The sequence below is a fragment of the Chironomus tepperi genome, unplaced genomic scaffold (assembly GCF_022539635.2).
Source record: "Chironomus tepperi strain 1889 unplaced genomic scaffold, CSIRO-AGI_Ctep_v1 contig_472, whole genome shotgun sequence".
Taxonomy (NCBI): Eukaryota; Metazoa; Arthropoda; class Insecta; order Diptera; family Chironomidae; genus Chironomus; species Chironomus tepperi.
The window spans coordinates 1,138,853-1,158,108 of NW_027226594.1; the positions used below are offsets into that span (position 1 = coordinate 1,138,853).

At 31.6% G+C, this 19,256-nt stretch overlaps 1 protein-coding gene across 1 annotated transcript; it reads left to right on the forward strand.

Moving 5' to 3' along the window:
* Nucleotides 1-268: 268 nt before the first annotated feature.
* On the forward strand, nt 269-16,680 carry Bicra (BRD4 interacting chromatin remodeling complex associated protein). The gene is made up of 8 exons (XM_070652018.1): nt 269-485; nt 4,531-4,700; nt 4,768-4,929; nt 5,102-5,251; nt 5,311-10,547; nt 10,644-10,742; nt 10,809-10,950; nt 11,100-16,680. The coding sequence occupies exons 1-8, from the start codon at nt 458-460 to the stop codon at nt 13,482-13,484; spliced, it is 8,373 nt and encodes a 2,790-aa protein (XP_070508119.1). The 5' UTR covers nt 269-457; the 3' UTR covers nt 13,485-16,680.
* Nucleotides 16,681-19,256: the final 2,576 nt, after the last annotated feature.

Genomic DNA, 19,256 nt, shown 5'->3' on the forward strand with positions numbered 1-19,256 from the left:
AATCCGACTCGGTGATTGGTTTACAAACTATTTATGCAGCCGGTAACTAAACAAAAAAGTAATAAACATTTCTAAATAATTTAAATATTAATTAAGTTTATTATTCATAAAAAAAAGTTTAAAAATATTTTTATCATTTTTTAACGTACAAATGAGAAATTTTAAATATCCAGGGTGATTCCTATGATTATTTATCTCAGAGCTGAAGCATAGGTAATTTTCTTCATAAAAATCATTAATCATTAATCATCGAATAAATTTTGTGAGAAATTTGTGAAGTTCATGAAAAAAATATTTTTATTCAAGTTTAAAATGTAAATTAATGTGCTTACTGTAAGGAAAAGTGTAAATGAATGTTTAATTAATAAGAAAAATATAAATTTATGTGGCAAAAAGTACGAATTGAACGAAAATAATGATACGTCCTGAATTCAGGCGCTAAGTTCTTCTAATTTAAATGAATCGTCGACAAAGTTTGGAAAAAGGTAAATGGATGCAATTGCATCATGAGTGTCAATCAAAGATATTTAAAGTGAAAAAGTGCATTAAAGTGAGAATCTAAAGCCGAAATATGAAGGAAATAATATGCTCTAAAGAAAAAATTTCTCTTCAGTGTTACCTGAGTGAAAAAAAGTGTTGCCGTTGTTGTACGTGATTTTTGTCTGTATGCATGTATGTGAGTTTTTCATCATCATCAATTTTTTTTTCTGTGTGATGATCTGAGAGATGAGTACAACGATTTCAATCATTAAAAATTTCTAATGTGATTATTAACACATTTTTTTTTCGTCTTAAAATGATTGAAATGTATTATAGATAGACGACAATTATTGCGCAAAATATCCATTTGACATATATCGTCATAAATATTGCCAATTAATAGAACAAAAACAATCAATTTCGTGAACTAATTCTTTTGATTTTTTTTCTGTTAATGGCGAATTCTTCCTTATAGACAAGCTCTTTTTTTTCTTCATCATCTCGCATACCTGTAAAACTCACATGGACAGCGAGATGAAAAAAAAAGTTTTTTTTTCTATATTTCTTTTCATTAATAATTTTTTTTTTATTTTATTAAAGTGAAAGTTATTTCAATAATGATATTTAATAGAGTCAATATAAAACTTTTTTTGAGAATAATAAAATTTCAAATGAATTTTTTTTAATACACAATAAATGAAATTATGACGAAAAAATTTCCCGAATATAAAAAAAAGGAAGAAAACAATGTCTAGAAATGATGATAATGCGACTGATGATGAAAAACATGCACTCTCGTTAAATGTATTAAGTTTGCCACAAATGACAAAAATATAAAATTCCATGAAAACAAACAGGTTGAAATGTCAATGGCATAAATCAAAAATATAATCATAAAAAAGAAAGAAATTCTCTATTTTTTCGTCCATTTTTTTCCAATAACACATCATTCTGTGTGATGATTCTCTATGTGAGAACCAAAAAAAAAAAAAAAAGAGGAAGACATGACGACGAGAGAAAGAGTGAGAGAAAATAAGGTAGAGAAAGAATGTGTACAAGTAGTAAATTGGTATAGAACGGAAAAGCACATTGATGTCAGACAATTGTTGAACATCAGAGTTATAAAAAATAATGACCACTTGTATCACATCCATAATATAATTGCTGGACATTGTGAAATCAAAATAATTTTTCTATGAATTAATACCCCCTTATCAGCGTTGTGGATGTGCATGATGAAATTCTTTAAATATTGATAAATATTTTTAAAATTCAGCTCTTTTTAATTCCATTGATCTGATGGAAATTTGTGAGCAGAGTTGAGGTTGATGCTTAGCTGGATCATGCTCTTACCTCTTGTCATTACCCAAACTCCTCATGGACTAGAAATTTCTAAGCAAATTCAAGAATACCTTAGATGAAAGGAGCATTATGGTCCAGTGATAGCTTCTATAAGCTATTAGCATGAATCCAGACAAAATCATGACACTAACATGGTGCCGTGATTAACCAAATCCAGCACCAAATCATAGTCACGCCGGTCTGAAACCGAATTTTGAATCGATTTACCAATTTGTGTTATTCGGCCCAGACCATCGTGAATCACAAACCGTGACTCTAAAATAATGCCAGATCTAAACCGAATCCAGCACCAAGTCAGAGTCACTCCGGTCTGAAACCGGATTGTTGATCGATTAACCAATTTATGTTATTCGGTCCAGATCATCGTGAATCACAAACCATGACTTAAATTATGACAGATCTAAACAGAATCCAGCACCAAGTCAGAATCACGCCGGTCTGAAACCGGATTTTGGATAGACTAATCAATTTCTGATATTTGGACTATGATTATCATTGCCAACGCTGACTCATTTCCAATTAAAACCAATACCTTCAATAGATTTATCATCTATGTTGATTTGCAACTCTGATCGTAACACATGTTCTCGGTAATATACACATATGCGATCACAGAACATTTTTCTTCTTTACACTACTTATTTTTCCTTCATTTTAATATGAAGACAGAAACCGTTACATTAGCTATTTATACACAACTCAAGCAGAAAGTAAAACTCTAAAAGACTCAAAGTGTATGTACTTGTGAATAAAATAAAAAATCAACACAAAAAATGTGCGATGTGATGCAAAAAAAAAAAAATCTAGGATCTCGCAAGAAAAAACAGATGTTTTGAATGTTTTTATGTCCAATCATTAATTATACCGCTATTTTACAGTACAAACGGAAATGCATTGCATGTTTTTGTCTCCAAATCTATAATAATCCTTTCATTAACGTGGAATTCATTTTACTTTCGACGCGTAGGAAAGAAGAAAAAAAAATATTTCCGTGCTGTTGTATATATTACATTATATTTATTGATAGAGCGCATAATGGTGTATAAAAAAAAGGAAAAAAATGATGATATGAAAAGCATAAAAAAGAATCAAAGCACATGCTCATTCGACATTTGCGCGGGAGTCGTGGTAGCACCAAAAAATAAAATAAAACAAGGAAACGAAAGGAAAAAAAAATGTGCGATTGCATGTACTTAATAAAAAAATAAAAAAGAATTTCGTTGCTCTATGGAAATCTAATGTGTCAAAAAGAAAATGAGATTACACATATTATTATTGTGATTTGCAGTTATTTTACGTTTGTGTGAAATTGGTAATGATGAGAGAAAAAGAAAGAACCGTTTGAATGTGAAGATTCTCTTCGTTTTTTTCGGGAACTAACTCTTTTTTCCATGTTAAAAGATCTTTTTTCTTCCATTTATGATAATTGTGAGTCTATGAATATTTCAACCAAATAGATGAAAGAGAAGCAAAAAAATGAAAATTGTCGCAAGTAGAAAGGTCAGAAATAAAAATCATTTTTTTGAGGCACTTAAAACGAAAAGTCATTAATATTTGATTCTCAGGGAAAATTGATTTTCTTTCAACCAACATCAAGAATGAATTTTTTTTTTTGTTTTGAGTAGACTAACTATATTCATAGAATAGACTAAAAGTGAAAATTCACTTGATATTTTATTTATATTTTTTAACTCTATCTTTCTTTCTCCTTGATGTGTATACATACATAATGCGTGTAGGTGCTTTAATCGTTCACACTTGCGTTTTTTTTTATTTTTGCAAAGAATATTTTTTTCTCATTTTCTATCTAATTTAAATGGAAGCGTGTTGTATGTATTAATTTGCAAAACATTTCGATTTAATCTTATGAATTATGAATGAATCAAAGAGCGTAACATAATTTTACTACAAGTATCAATTGACTTATGGATTGATGGTTTGGTGAGAAATGTGGGTGAATGTAAATGAGAATGATAATAATGAAACAATTATACAGAAATTTGAGTGAGTGGGCTTGATCGCGCATTTCATCTGATGTATATTGTTTTAATTTGAATGAAAGACAAGCTTCCGGATTTCCTGAAACGTTTATGACTTTAAAATTAGGTCAATCTTAAGTGTTGCTAATTTTAAATACTAAGCTGATCTCATTTCACATCTAAGCGATTTTCTTGTTTAAAAGACAGTTTTATATTGCTCTGGACGCGTATTTATATCCTCAGACATCAAGAAAAACGTGGTTTCATAGAACGTCCATCGACAAGTTCAATCTAAATCAAAATTTCAGCAAAACTCATGAAAATCAAAAACAAAACATCAATCCTTTTTTGACTAGATACATGCCAGACAGACAGACTACACTCTAAATCTCCGTAAACAAATCAAGTCAAAAAGGATGAAAGCATCAATAACCTTTCCAAAATGCCTTTACGTACTGGTTTATGTGTACATAATAGAGTGAATAGATGATATAAATGTGAAAATATTTATACAATGTAAACATTAAGACTAAAAAGAATTGGAATGAGTGTGAAGAGGAATGAATTTACAGATGTGTACGTGATGATTTTAAAGATTGTACTTATGCTGTTTGCATGAGGGATGAATGAATTTAATGCCCTTTTTCTAACACTAAATCATTATATTTTTATAATGTATGCATGCACTAATTTCTTTCATCATATTAAGGTATTCTGTCTCCTTCGGGATTTTTGACGCCGAGTCAATCACCATCAATACAACATAGTCCTCGCCTGCAACCATCACCATCACAATCACCTTTTCAACCGCAGGATGTATTACTTGTAACAAATAATAATCAACATTTCATTAATACGTTTAGTGCGACTCAGGAGCAAGTAAGTTATTATTACATTTTATCACGACACATGACATTTTTAATGATTCACACGAATATGTCATTAGGATCGTAAAACTGGGACACCGAATAGAAGATCGTCCTTGAATCATATTAGTCCCAATGCTAATATCGTATTTAGACCATCACCAACTCAATCGCCTGCGGCCATAAATGTAAATGAAATAAATACAACATTGGTTGGATCAAATAATATTTCACTTAATAAGGTAATGCATGATGAGAACCAAACTCATCAATTAATCGATAAAAAAATGGAACTGTGCATAATTAATTCAATTATTTTTCCTTTTCTGTATTTTTATCAACTTTTTTTTTATTCGGTTTTATTTATACGTTAATGGAAATTTTCTCCTATCCACCTACATTTCATGATAATAGAAGGGTAAACGGACACCAAATGCTGGTCAATATGGCGCATCCTCATCTAACGCGTGTAGCCCGAAAGCGGCGAAAAAAGCAATGGCACTTGTTGGAAGTCCCATTGCAAGTCCAAGTGCTAGTCCACAACCTAGCGCAGTGATACAACAAGTATGTCAATTATTAATGAATTTTTAATCATGAATAAGTTAAAAATGTTTTAATTTTAGTTTCCCATGATGAATGCTAATAATTCGATTGTATTTATGCAACAACCGGCAACATCACATCGAGCATCAATAATACAAACTTCTAATACTCAACAAAGCAATTTTATAGCAACATCTAGTTCCAGTACGAGCAATGCAAAACATAATAAAGCACCACAGCAAATATTACCTAAGCCTGCAAGTAGTAGTAGTAACAATCCTGGAACGGCTTCATTAACATCATCGACCCTAACAACTCAGAGTCTGATAACGAGTACAAGTACGAAGCAAATTACACAATCGAAAATGGCCATTGTACAACAACAACAGCAATCGCAAAATCAACATTTTCAATCGCCACCCCATCAAAGTCCACACCAAATAATTACAACTGCAAGTCAACCGGGAAGTGAGTCGTCGAGTCCTCAGCCGCAGCAAATTACACAAGGAGGATCAATATTACTGCCAACAGGTGCTCAGCCATTGCTGCTAAATCAAATGCCAGTATTAGTTCAACAAAATACAGCACAAGGTGTTCAATTGATTTTAAGACAACCTCCTTCAACACCGCAATTAGCGGCACCGAGCTTAGTCATTCATAATCGATCCGGTCAGATGCAACAAAATCAACATCAAGCTGGTCAATTGGTGAGGATATTGAATACAAATGGTATGCAATTAGCGACAGCCGCAACACCGGCTTTCATTGTATCATCACAAGCTAATATAATACAGCAAAATTTACAAAGTATTAAAACACCGAATAACAATTCATCACAAATGAACCAATTGAGTGGCATGCAACAAAATCAACAGCAGACATCACGGCAACATCAACAAATTATTAATAGCCATATATTGGGTCAGAGTGTAGCACAAATTCAAAATCTACAATTGAATGGAAATTTGACGCAAATTCAAATGCCTAATGGACAAATATTACAGCAATTGCCCGCTCAATTCTCTCAAAATCTTGGTAGTTTTAATCAAATTCAACCTTTAGGATCTCAAATTGCTGCCATTAATGCGACATTTCAATCACCACCAAGTAATTCACAAAATGATATCGTTCCAACGGTTGTTTCGTCCACTCTTAATCCTATTCAGTTCACAACAAATCAACAGAATCCTATGGGAATGACTCAAGGTGCTCAAATTATTTCACCCGGTACAACACCCCAGCCTCAAATCATTCAATCGGATTCAATACTTTCGTCTCCGCCGTCAATAACATTCAATTCTCAACCGCAGACGGCAGTTCTTGTGCAATCGGGTGATAAACAAATGCATGGAATGTCTTCTCCACCTCCATTCTCAATAATTCAGCAGTCGACGGGAAATACTGAGATGATAAATCTCGATATGACACAACATCACACGTCACAGCATCAACCGACTGTAACAAAGCCTGCGAGAAAACCCAAAAAGTCAAAGAAAAAGCAAGCGCTTGAAGAACAACAACTTCAATTGCAATTGCAACAACAACAGCAGCAGCAGCAACAACAACAACAACAACAGCAGCAGCAGCAGCAGCAACAACAACAACAACAGCAGCAGCAGCAACAACAACAACAGCTGCAACAAATGCAAATGTATTCAAATCAATCCACAAATATTATAACCAATGAAGAGAGCTCAATGATGCTGTCGCCAAATAGAAATAATAATAGTCAAGCACCAACCGGAAAGTTGGATTTAGCAAATGTGATAAAACTATGTGGAATAAGTGAAGATGACGATTTTATGGACACAGATGATCAAATGGATCAAATGGAGAGTCAACAACAACAAATGGAACAAACGGAGACAATACAAATTCCAGCATCAAATAATAATAATAGTGATAATAATGCGACAGATATTTTGATAACAATTCCAAATAACTCATCCGATCAACCACCATTTACATTGACATTTCCATCATCATCATCGGTTGAAAATTCAGATAGATCGGCTGTTCATCAACAAAATACGAATACAGAAAATAGTAATAAAGTATCAGAAAATGTTCCATTCATGATAAGATTCGATGGCGATGGACAGAGTGGTAGTCAACCATTTACAATATCTGTACCGAATTTAAATGATGAAATGAATATTGAGGAAGCGAAACAACAGGATGATGCAAATGCAAATAATTCCAATTCAATAACATGTGTACCGTCATTCGTTAATTCAGTCTTAAACTCATCAGTTACACCGACAATACAGAGTCAAATTAATGAAATTCAAAATCAGCTTATGGCTCTGCCGCCTGTTACGTCAACCGTTACAACAAAAACAACAAATGTGAAAGCTCCACGCCAAAAGAAACAAACGACAAAGAAGAGTAAGAAGCAACAAGAGAAAACTATTGAAGTTCCAACTCAAATTGGTAACATTCAAATTTCTCAAATTGATGGAAATACTATGAAAAATACGATTGGAAGTAAGAATATAAACAACCAAATTCAAATTATGCCAATTTTAGAGAAAAACAGCCATTCAACAAGTGGACATTTAATTGAGAAACAAAAATTCCAAATTCCCATAATGCAACAAACAATATCACATCAGGATAATAATCAACAGGATAATAATAAACAACATCACCATCATCAACAGCATAATTCTCAAGGTCCACCACCTAATAATTCTGGTCCATCACAAGTTAATATTAATGTACAACAAAATCAATTGATTAATGTTACCAATAATTTGCAAATGCAAGTCATAGCAAATCCTCAACAGCAACACCACCATCATCATCATCATAGTAATGCAACTCCAGCTCCACCACCTCCATCAAGCTCCTCACATCAAAACATTTCCCATAATGCATCAATAACAACACAATCTGCAATAAATGCACAAAATATAATTGGAAATTTAATAAATGCCCAACAGGGACAGGGCGGAGGAAATATTATAATTCAAGGTGCATCGTCATACAATCAACAACAGCCTGCAAATATTCAAGTAAACATACAGAATCAAACGATTGCAAACAATATAATCACCACAGCACCTCAGTCAGTTACACAAAATATAACAACAAATACTCAACAGCAACAGCCGACAGCTCAAAGTATTTTATCACAATTAACAGGTAATTTGGTGCTATCATTATCTGAGGATGGTCGATTAATTCTACATCACGATCCAAATATACCACAAGATGAGCAATCTCAGAAAATATTGGAGATAGTATTAACAGGAGCTCTCGGTAATGTGAGCTTAATAAATGAACCATTAAAAACGCCAGCACAAAATCAACAACAAACACAGCATCACATAATTGGTGCGAATGGAAAGATTCAACAGGTACAAACAGTTCAGAATAAGAATGTTATTATCACAAATCAGTCCCAACCTCAACAGCCACAACAGCAAATATTCAATAACATGGTTCAAACACAAACTGTTCCATCTGGACAAATAATTCAAAACACATCACAGCCTATACAAATACAACAAAGTAGAATTGTTGATAATAGTCAACAACAACAACAACAACAGAAACCGCAAGCAGTTGTGCTACCAACACCAAATATCATTAAGTTCGTGGAATTGCCAAAGATTCAGCCAAATCAACAACTCTTCTCATTAAATACAATTACGAATGAAATAACATTGTTGAATCCAAATCAGACAACAGCCGCACTAAGTCCAATGGAAAGGTTACTAATTGTGCCGAGTGGAATTAATGCTCAGCAATTAGCTCAATGCTTATCTCAAGGACAAATACACTTTAATAATATCGGTCAGGCACCGACAACTGACCCAAATAAAGTGCAGCAACAACAATTACAGATTCAGCAACAGATTCAATTACAGCAACAACAAATGACATTCAAGACAACAAAACTACAGAATATTAATCAAACAATAAAGAAGGAGCCAGTTGAGACTAAACCGAAGAAAGGACGTGGAAAGAAAGCAAAATTGTTGGAAGAACAAATGAAGGAAATCAAGAAGGAGCCAATTCAGAGTCCACCGCCAATGAAAATGATAACAACACAAGCTCAAGTTGCAATAATGGATACAAAAGTCATAAAGACAACAACTGTGATGACTTCGTCTGTTACAACGACAACAAATAGTGGTTCAAAGAATACAATAACAATCTCACCTAATCCCACAATGATTGTTAATCCAACTAAAGCTAATATCACAAAGACAACAATTCAGGCGAATGTAAATGCAACAAAAGCTAATAAAAATTCAATTACTGTAATTCCTACATCAACATTACTGCCGAATAATATGACAACAGCAGCGGCAAATAAAATTGCTAAGGGAAATAAAAATCAACAGATTAAACAGTCTATAACAACTCAATTAAGTCCGATTATTACATCCAATCAACAACAACAAACTCCACCGCCACCACTAGTGAGTGTAAATCAAGCTCCGATTCCAAGAGTTCAAACCATCCAATTAACACCTCAGAAACAGCAAAGTTTGAAAAACGTGCAAATGCAAATACAACAGTTGTCAGCTAAATTGCAAAATAAGAATCTCTTGTCTACATTAACGTCAGATATTGATCTTAATAATCCAGCATTCAATAAACCGCTTCCAGCGTTGACAAACATCAACAGTATGACTGATAATGAAATTTATGAGGCACTCCAAAGGCTCTTTATTGAACAACAAAAGATTCTAGCCACGGGAAAAATTATTCCAACACTTCCATCTTCCGTTTCTCCAGTCACGGGTGGCAATCAAACATCTATTCGAACTATACAAAATTCAACACAGTCATTGTTTGTTAATAATCAAAACATTGTTGCACCAATATCAACATCTACGTCATCAGGAGCATCACTTTATAGTGGAGGAAATTCTCAGAAAGTTCCATCGCCAATACAAGTCAACTCTCCAAATGTGAAGCAAGAATCACCATGTTCAACATCTACATCATCGCAACCGCCACCACTTGTTGTCTCACAACCAATCCAAATGCAAATCAAGACAGAAATTTTACCAGCACCAATTATAACAACAACTGTTCCAGCGCCAATGCCAATAATTCCAAGTGCAAATCCACCGGCAACCGGTTCAATTGTCATTTCACCTAAGTATACAACATCCACTGTTAAAATTACAATTGACCCGCAAACACAGAAAGAGCAAAAAGTTCCGGTCGATTCCAAGATTGATATTGTTCCTGTACAATCGAATGATATCGCTATTGAGCCTTCAGCGATTATAAAACAACAGCAAATTGCTGCTGTTGAATTAAATCAGAAAAAGAAGCTCACACGATCATCATTGTGAGTGTGAAAATCGAGCAAATATTTTATAGAATAATTGCTTAGATTAATTATTAAAGTTCAAACTAATCAAATTATTTTCATTCTTAATTACAGATTTGAAAGACAAATATGCGTAGATCAAGAAGGTTGTACAAATCCAGATGTAAAGAGTGACTTTTCGAGTAAGGAAGATGCAGTTAAAAGATTGATAAGGTATACTTATTAATTATTTAATTTATATGCATCCAAATCTAATTTATCATATTAAATTTCAAACAGGTATCATTGTTTGTATGAAGAGATTAAAGACGAGAATGATCCAAAGGAGGAATATGAATTTGGGGAACAATCAAAGCTATTTCTTGCAAGTTTTCAGGCTATGAAGGAGAAATATCAACATTTACTTTTGAGGCAATCACAGGTATGTACAAAATATACAATAGGAATAGCTTTGATATATTTTAAAGGACACTTCACAGAAAAGTACATAATCAATCTATTCCTTTGTACAGAACTCAAATGACATGAATTTAAAATTTAACATGATTTCAAAATTTTTTAATTACTTAGCAACAAGCACCAACTTCAGAACTTATGATGTTAGATAGACTACAAGTTGCAGATTTAAAGGATGAAATTGTCTCCATGCAAATGGAAATTAGTTCTGCATTGTTTGAACAACAACAACAATCAGAATCTCAAATTACAATAAAAACGGAACCGATTTGTCAATCAACGATTTTGAAGCCTCAATCATCCGTTCAGCATATGCAAAGCAGCAATCTACAAACACAATCCCCAGGACAACAGCAAACACATATCATACAACCTCCTCCTACTCAACGAGCGCATTTTGTTCCATCTTTGCATGAGCCTAGTCAAATATTAAAAGCAAAGCAAGAACAGAAATTGTTTGAGAATATAAAGAATGAGAGGATTAAAATTGAAATACCCGATATTCCAAAGGATAACAACCGAAAAGGTTTCGGAATGATAGTTAATAACTCGAGTGTACAGAACTCATCAATTCCATCACCAAAGTCTCCAGTATCGTCGTCAATATCACCATCAACGGCGACAACTCCACCACAAAAAGGACTTTCAAAGTTTGATAAATTGAAAAATGAACAAATCAATACAAATCAGCATAATGCACAGCCATCACAAACACAACAGTCGCCACAACAACAACAAACGACATTAAAGTTAATTAATGAGCTTAAGGATGAATTGGATGACTTTGATATTGAATCGGAAATTCGTTCTAATTTTATAATGAAAAAGTGTGAGCCAAACGCCCAGCAATCATCTTCAGCGTCGGCAACAACGTCATCAACGAATAATAAAAAGATATCAAAATCATCAACAAAAGAGAAGGAAAAGGAGAGAGAATGCTCACCATTTTCTGATTACTTAAATTCAGTCAAAATGGAATTGATTCCATCTAAGAATAAAATAAATGAGGTCATTAAAACCGAAACACATGATGGAGCATACGATGAATGGCTCTCGATACAAAAGGAATTGAATTTACATTTAGATGCTAGTTGTTCAAATACAACAAATACAAAACGGAAAGAGGCAAGTGGTAGTAATAAAAATCTAAAAATACAATCAACAAAGGCACTTGAGTCTGATTTATCGGACATTTTCGAGAATCACAATAGTCCTAAAAGTGTTGAAAAACAATTGGATGATCTTTTTAGTTCAACAAGTAAATCAAATGATTTATTGAATGCTTCATCACCACCTGAACTTAATGAACTATTTCATGTTGAATCAACGTCAACGATGAGTGAAAAGACAGTCGAGAATCGTTTAGAAGCATTATTTGGTGGACCAGAGGATGATACGGTGAAATCATCACAACAAGATCTCGTTGAGACTCGATTGGAACAGCTCTTTCAGTCAGGCTCTGTTAATCCAAATGATGAATCAGCACTTGACAATGCAAGCTTCTTGTATAAAAACTCTGACTTGACATATGATGAAATGATTCAAAAACAAATTCAATTGACAACATCACGTATGGAACCGGCTGTAGCAAATGCGAGCAACGCAAATAAAAGGCAATGGAGTGGTAATAGCTGTGATATTTTTTCATCCTCAAATTCTGGAATGATTTTTCCTACATCGCCAACAACCTCAAAACGTACATGCACAGAACCTTCTGTATCATTTGACAATAAATGGATTGACGATAGCTTCGATTTCGGTAGTGATATTAATCTAACATCTGAATCAACAAGTGATGATATGGCAAAACATCGTGAATGGAACGGACTGGATCATGACATGGATGAAAACCAATATCAAATACAGAACAATGATTCATCAAATATACATACAAATCATAACATTCAACAGCAGCAACAGCATTTGAATTCAATCATAGACCAACAACAACAGCAAGCTAGTGGAGATGTGGATCATATGATGGACGCATCTCAGATGCCTCAAATAAACTTTGTCGATGATGTGGACGACATCAGTCGTCAAGTACAAAATGCTATTGACTCAATATTAAATCTACAAAATTCTGATCCACTTCATTATCAATTGGACTCGTCGTTCCTTGAACTTAATTCAATTACTTCTAGTTCACCAAACTCACCTGTCTTAAATCATCATCAACAAGCATCCACACATAACATAACGCAACAGAATCAACATCACAATCAATATCAGTTACATCATGAAGATCATCACATGACAACAAATGCATTCAGCAATACAACGAGTCAAAAAACTACATCAACTATACCAAAACGTAAATATTCACGCATGGATGATATTGGAGATTGTTTAATTGGCGGTTCTAATTTAGACGATTCACCATCGGCACTGTCACTTACATTAACCGACTCGCATAATGACACATCATCAGCAAATAGTGTCGGCGAATTTGTTACTAATTTATTAAATTGTGATGAAAAGTCCATCACTACGTCATGACAACTTATTGAGTTTACATCAACCTCAATGTGATTTACATAAGCAAACGCGAACACGAAATTTCGATGAATTAATTTAAAAAGATTTATTAATGGCCAATAATTAATTGAAGAAGAAAAAAGGACAAAAAAACAAAATGAATTATATTTATGTGGATAAATGATATTCATTCTTTATGGTATAGGAATTAAATGGAAAAAAAATTTAAAATTTTCAAATTCGTTCATCCTGACCCAAAAAAAAAAGAAAAACATTTTTTGATTGTAAAAATTAATTGTAGTAAAATTCATGAATTTTGATTGTTAACGAGAGGATAAAAAATGAACAAATTTCAATGTAGGTAATATTTTGAACGATAAATTAGAAATTAAATGAAACACAATACGTACGGGGATCAGGTGAATGAATGTTAAATTATTGGAAAGATAAAAAAAATTGATTAATTATATTATAGAGCTGGATTCAGAGAAGAAAAAACTGCGTCGTTAGTAATATTATTACTTTTTGTGTGCGTGATAGTGACACTTTTCTTCTTCTACCTTGTAAATAGCCCTTATAGTAATCCTTCGAACATGATTATCTCATTTTCTTAATAATATGATGCTAAAGATGGAAGGAATTAATGTGAATTAGTGGTGATTTAATGAGTGCTTGTTGAGGGGAAAGAATATTAATTTAATTTGGTTGTTATTGTAGAAGATCATGACAATAATGGCTTTAAATGGAAGCCTAACTATTGTAGATTGAGTGACACAAAAAAGCCAAAAGCATCCTTAACCATTGGATTACCCAAATTTGTCAGTTTATGGAGCTTTTATGTTGCTTTGGAGAGATTTTGATATTATTTCTCTAGAAAAGCTATAAGAATCCATCCAAAAATTGTCATAACTTTCCAGCATATAGCTTGTCAGTGTCTTTTTCCTCTCCAACCAATCCCATTCCTTTCAAAATCCCTTCAGCAAACTTCAAAAATTTTTCCCAAGTAAACAAATCTTCACAAAATGTTAAAAATTTCCATTCCACTCATCCACTCAATAAGCAAATCTTTCCTCACCAGTCATTCACTTTAACCTTTTTATTCCTGCATCTTCAGCTCATGAAAAGTCTTATCTCGTAAAAGACTTATTATGGAAATAAACAAAAAAAAATCTTAAAGAGGATAAATAATACAAATAAGCGATTATATATCATTCTGATGTCGTCATCATTTCCTTTTTAATAAGTTTTGATTTTTTAAAATTTATTGCTATTTTAAATGTGAATGATGCTGTGTGTTCGTTAATAGAGAAAAAAGTTTTCTTATTATTTAAGGGAAGGATTTTTTGTGGAGCTAGTTTGGAATTTTTTAGGTTCATAGAGGAGTTTATAGGTTCATAAAAGAGTTTAAAGGGAACTATGAAGTCAACTAGATGATTTTGGAATTTCAAAATTTGAAACTTAATTGAATTTAAATTTGAGAGATTTGAAATTTTAAAATCTATTAATTTAATTAAAAATTTGACTTTATAGACACTTCTAAAATTGATTAATTTAACGCACAAAATACTCTACGATACTAAAGAGTTAATTAAGTTTATTTCACTAAAATTATTTATTTTTAAAAAACATCAAATTAATATGTATTTTCTTCATCATTCTATGCTAGCCTGAATAGCACTTATTGGTCCAATGTAACCAAATTATTTATTATTTGTTGCAATGATATTCCTTAGGAACTTTATTGTATAGCACATGGTATTTTTAGGTTACATTGGACTTTGATCGATCGAAAATTCGGCTACAGGAAAGTGTGGCTATGGCTTGGTGAAGGATACGGTTTAAATCTGGAGCCATGTCAAAGTCTCGTCAGCTAGATGTCGAATTTTGGATAAATTAGCCGACTTGTGCTATTCGAGTAACCTCTACCAGACATAGAGCATCCTCTATCACAACTAGGGATTTAAATCCCGGGACAAAATCTCAATCCCGGGATTACGGAATTTGAAAAACTGATCCCTGGGTCCCGAGTTTAGAAAGCTTCTCCAATCCGGGATCCCGGGATTGAAATCCCTAATCACAATGCTCTTTGTCCACTCGATACCCAAAAAATTCCAATCCAACTTCACAAGAATTCATAGCAAAAACTGTAATAATTTCAACGTACAAAGTCATTTTAGTGGTGATTTTAATTGTAAAACTTTTTCCTCCGTTTTACGGGTTTTTAAATTTTTACACTCGCTGACTTACATAAGAATATTAAGGACATTTAGATGCATATCTATAACAGGAGAAAAATTCAGAAAAAGTTGATTTTTAACAACAAAATGTACTTTATTTTATTTTAATTGATAAAAAGGTCAAAAAGGGAAACTTTTTTCGCATTTCAATGAACGTCAAAAAAGAGGAGGAAGTGGAACAGCAAATTAAGCAACTGAGTTGACTGTTTGTAAATTTTATTTTGAATCAGATGGATGAATGTGAATATCAAAAAGGAATAAATTTGCTCAATTTTTGTTAATTTTAAAGGAACAAAAAATTAAAATAAAGTAATGAGAAGTGGACTTTCATAAAAAATACACACAAATGTAATAAAAAAAGAGAAATAATACAAAATAAATTTTATTTTAATACATGAAACTCAACTTATAGTTCGCCAGGACACAACAAAAAAAAAATAGTAGGAAATTTTTTTAATGCTTCAAATAACTTTCATTGTGAATTTTAAATGCATTTTTATGTTCAAAAAACATATTTTAAAGCTCTGATTTTCCTATAAAGATATTTTTTAAAGACTGAAAGTTCCCAATTACATTAAAATAAATAATAAAAAAAACACTTATAATATTCAAAAAAAGAAATGAAAATTAATTGTGGTGACTTTTTCACGTAGTCGTCAATACTACTACATATAGGTACTATAGCTATTCTCATAATGAAACTGAATTGAAATAAATACAAGAAAAAAATCCATATTTAATAATACAACAAAAAATGTTTACAATAAACACATAGGATGAGTCGAGGGATGAATGAAATCGCAATAATAAAAAATTAAAAAAAATATTATGAAAAGTAAATTATTATGGCTGCAATTGTTTGGCATTTTTTGGGTACTTAATTAATGGATTATAAAAAATTTTGTGTAGTGAATAATTTTCATCTTTTAAAGAGCTTTAGATTTTCAGTAAATGTAACGGATTTTTTAACTTTTGAAAGTTTTAAAAAACTTAAAAAATTCGAAACTAAATTTATGATTTTTTAAATTTTTTATAATTTTTAAAAATTCAAAATTTAATTTTTTAAAATTTTTGGAAAGTTTAAAAATTCAAAATTTAATTTTTTAAAATTTTTTGAAAAGTTTAAAAAATTCAAAAAATATAAAAAAATTCGTTAAATTTTAAAAATCTTTTAGCTCTTAAAAAAATTAATTTCTCCTAAATTTGGCGAAAAAAAAATTCAATTTTCTTTAATTTAGGTTCATCAAAATGAAACTAGCAGCAATACCAGTAGTAAAAAATAAATCTATTTCTTGCCAAATTCTTTTTAATTGTTTAAAAAAATTGTTTGTAGATTTTTTTTCACCCTGTATAAAATGAATATAATGATACAAAAGTTATGTTGAGTAATTTATTGGGAATTTTTTTTGGATTTTTTATTGAAAATCTCCACAAAAATTTTGAAAAAATCATTTTAATTTCCAAACTCAAATTTGTATTGTTTTATTTAATAGTTCAAGCCTGAAATGCCTTCACAGAAGGTCAATAAATTATTTCCTTTTTTCAACATTTTTTTCTACCTTCTTTACTAGTTTGTCTCCCCCTAATAACTTCTATTTCTATCCTTAGATCTTAAGTAGTTCAATTTAATTTAAATTAAAAAGTTTTTTTTTAAAAAAAGAAAAAAGTTTTTTATAACATTTTTTTAAATATTAAAAATGGTTCGGCAGTTTTTGCGTATCTGTGAGAATTTCTTTAATAAATGAAATGAATTAATAATTTGACTTATTTGATTCAAATAAGTTAAAATTGAAACTAAAATTACGTAAATTAATGAATGAATAAATTAAAAAAAAAATGTGAAAAAGTTTGTAAAGTACACAATTATACATAAATAAATATGAAAAAAAAATTATATACAATATAAAAAAATATGAAAAAAAAATTATATACAATATAAAAAAATATGAAAAAAACAATTTTCTAAGGCAAAACAAGTGAAATTTTTAAGGAAACAAAAAAAAAAATAATTAAAAAATTTAATCTGTGTAAATTTAGAGAAAATAATGCTGTAATTTGCAAAAAAAAAACATAAATTAATTCGTTTTAAGTCCAAGATTTTTATTGTATTTGCTAAGCTATTGAACATAATGAAAAATGTGAAAATATCCAACACATTTTTAAAAAATTCATAAAACTACATCAAAGAAAAGAAAAAAAAAACGCTGAAGAAAATAAAAGTCTAATTTTTAATTGATTCAAAAAATTAAATTGAAAATCTTTGTTTTTTTTTGCTAATTTTCTCAATTAGGAACAAATTTTCCATCTCCTTTTTTTCCAGATTTTATTTACTTTTTCATACGGTGCATACTACAGCTTACTTATTTACTTACGTACTTTGCTGGTCGTACAGATCCATGACATTCCACAGGAGTCGCCCGAAGCTGGCTCTATCACTGTCTCCCACTTGCCAATTTCCGATACCAAGTGCAATGCTATCTCAATTGACAGCTTCCTTCAAAGAGTTCTTTGGACGTCCACGGACTCTTTTACCGTCCAGAAAGTCAGCTTTGAAGACCTTAACTAATAGAGTTTCCACAATCCGTCTAATAATACAGCTTAAATCACATTTTCACATCCAAGAGTCTGTTTAGAAACACAAAGGTCATGCTATACAAGACGCTTATTCGGGTCATTGTATTGTACGGCTCGGAAATCTGGAACTCTAGAACTCTACACAAACAGATGAAAAAGCTCTTGGAGTCTTTGAGAGACGAATACTGCGAGTGATTTATGGACCTGCAAAATAAGGTGAAGTATACCAATGTAGAAATAATTATGAACTTTATCAGCTCTTTCAGCATTCTGATATTGTCACTATTCTTCGTGTGAACCTTTAGCTATATTAATCTTTGAGGTCTAGAGTTGCGCTAGCACGATTAGCATATAGTGGGATCAGAACCACTCCTTTGATGACGCTATTAACAGCTTTTTGTTTTTAGCCTATAAAGTAAGGCGCGTTTTGTGAAGCCATTCCACCACCGAGCCACTTCAATTTACTGAAAATATCGAGAGGAAGACCGTAAATGTCCTGGATTGGATGTGTTGATAAGGTAGACTAAAGTTCTAAATATCCCAAATTGGCATAAGTTAATGAAAGATAGAGCTGTCTACAGACGTTCTTTAAACGTGGCAATGGACCTTCGTGCGCCCAAGGAAGCAAGTAAGTATTAACTTTTTAAATTTGTGTTAATTGAATTGGTCTTGATTGACAGCAAACATGCTGATCAGGTTAACAACTTTGTATCGATGAATATAAATTTTTTAGATTTTTTTTTTGTGTATGCTTCGAGTTAATTGTTTGACAGGATTTTTGTAAAAGCTTGTCAGTTCCATGTGGAAAATTCAACAATCATTTTAAATGAAATTTTCCAATTTATTCATTTTTGATTTGTGCATGTGTAGGTGAACAGGTGTATGAATTGCTGTATAAAGTTCCTATTTTTAGCAACTGTCAAAAATTTTCTATAAAGAAATATTTTTGTTGATTTCTGAGTATTTTAAGTATAGAACAAAA

Coding starts and splice junctions, on each gene's coding strand:
- Bicra (XM_070652018.1), top strand. CDS start 458: ATGAATCGTCGACAAAGTTTGGAAAAAG. Junction 4,701..4,767: donor TTAGTGCGACTCAGGAGCAA/GTAAGTTATTAT, acceptor ATATGTCATTAG/GATCGTAAAACTGGGACACC. Junction 10,743..10,808: donor GCAGTTAAAAGATTGATAAG/GTATACTTATTA, acceptor AATTTCAAACAG/GTATCATTGTTTGTATGAAG.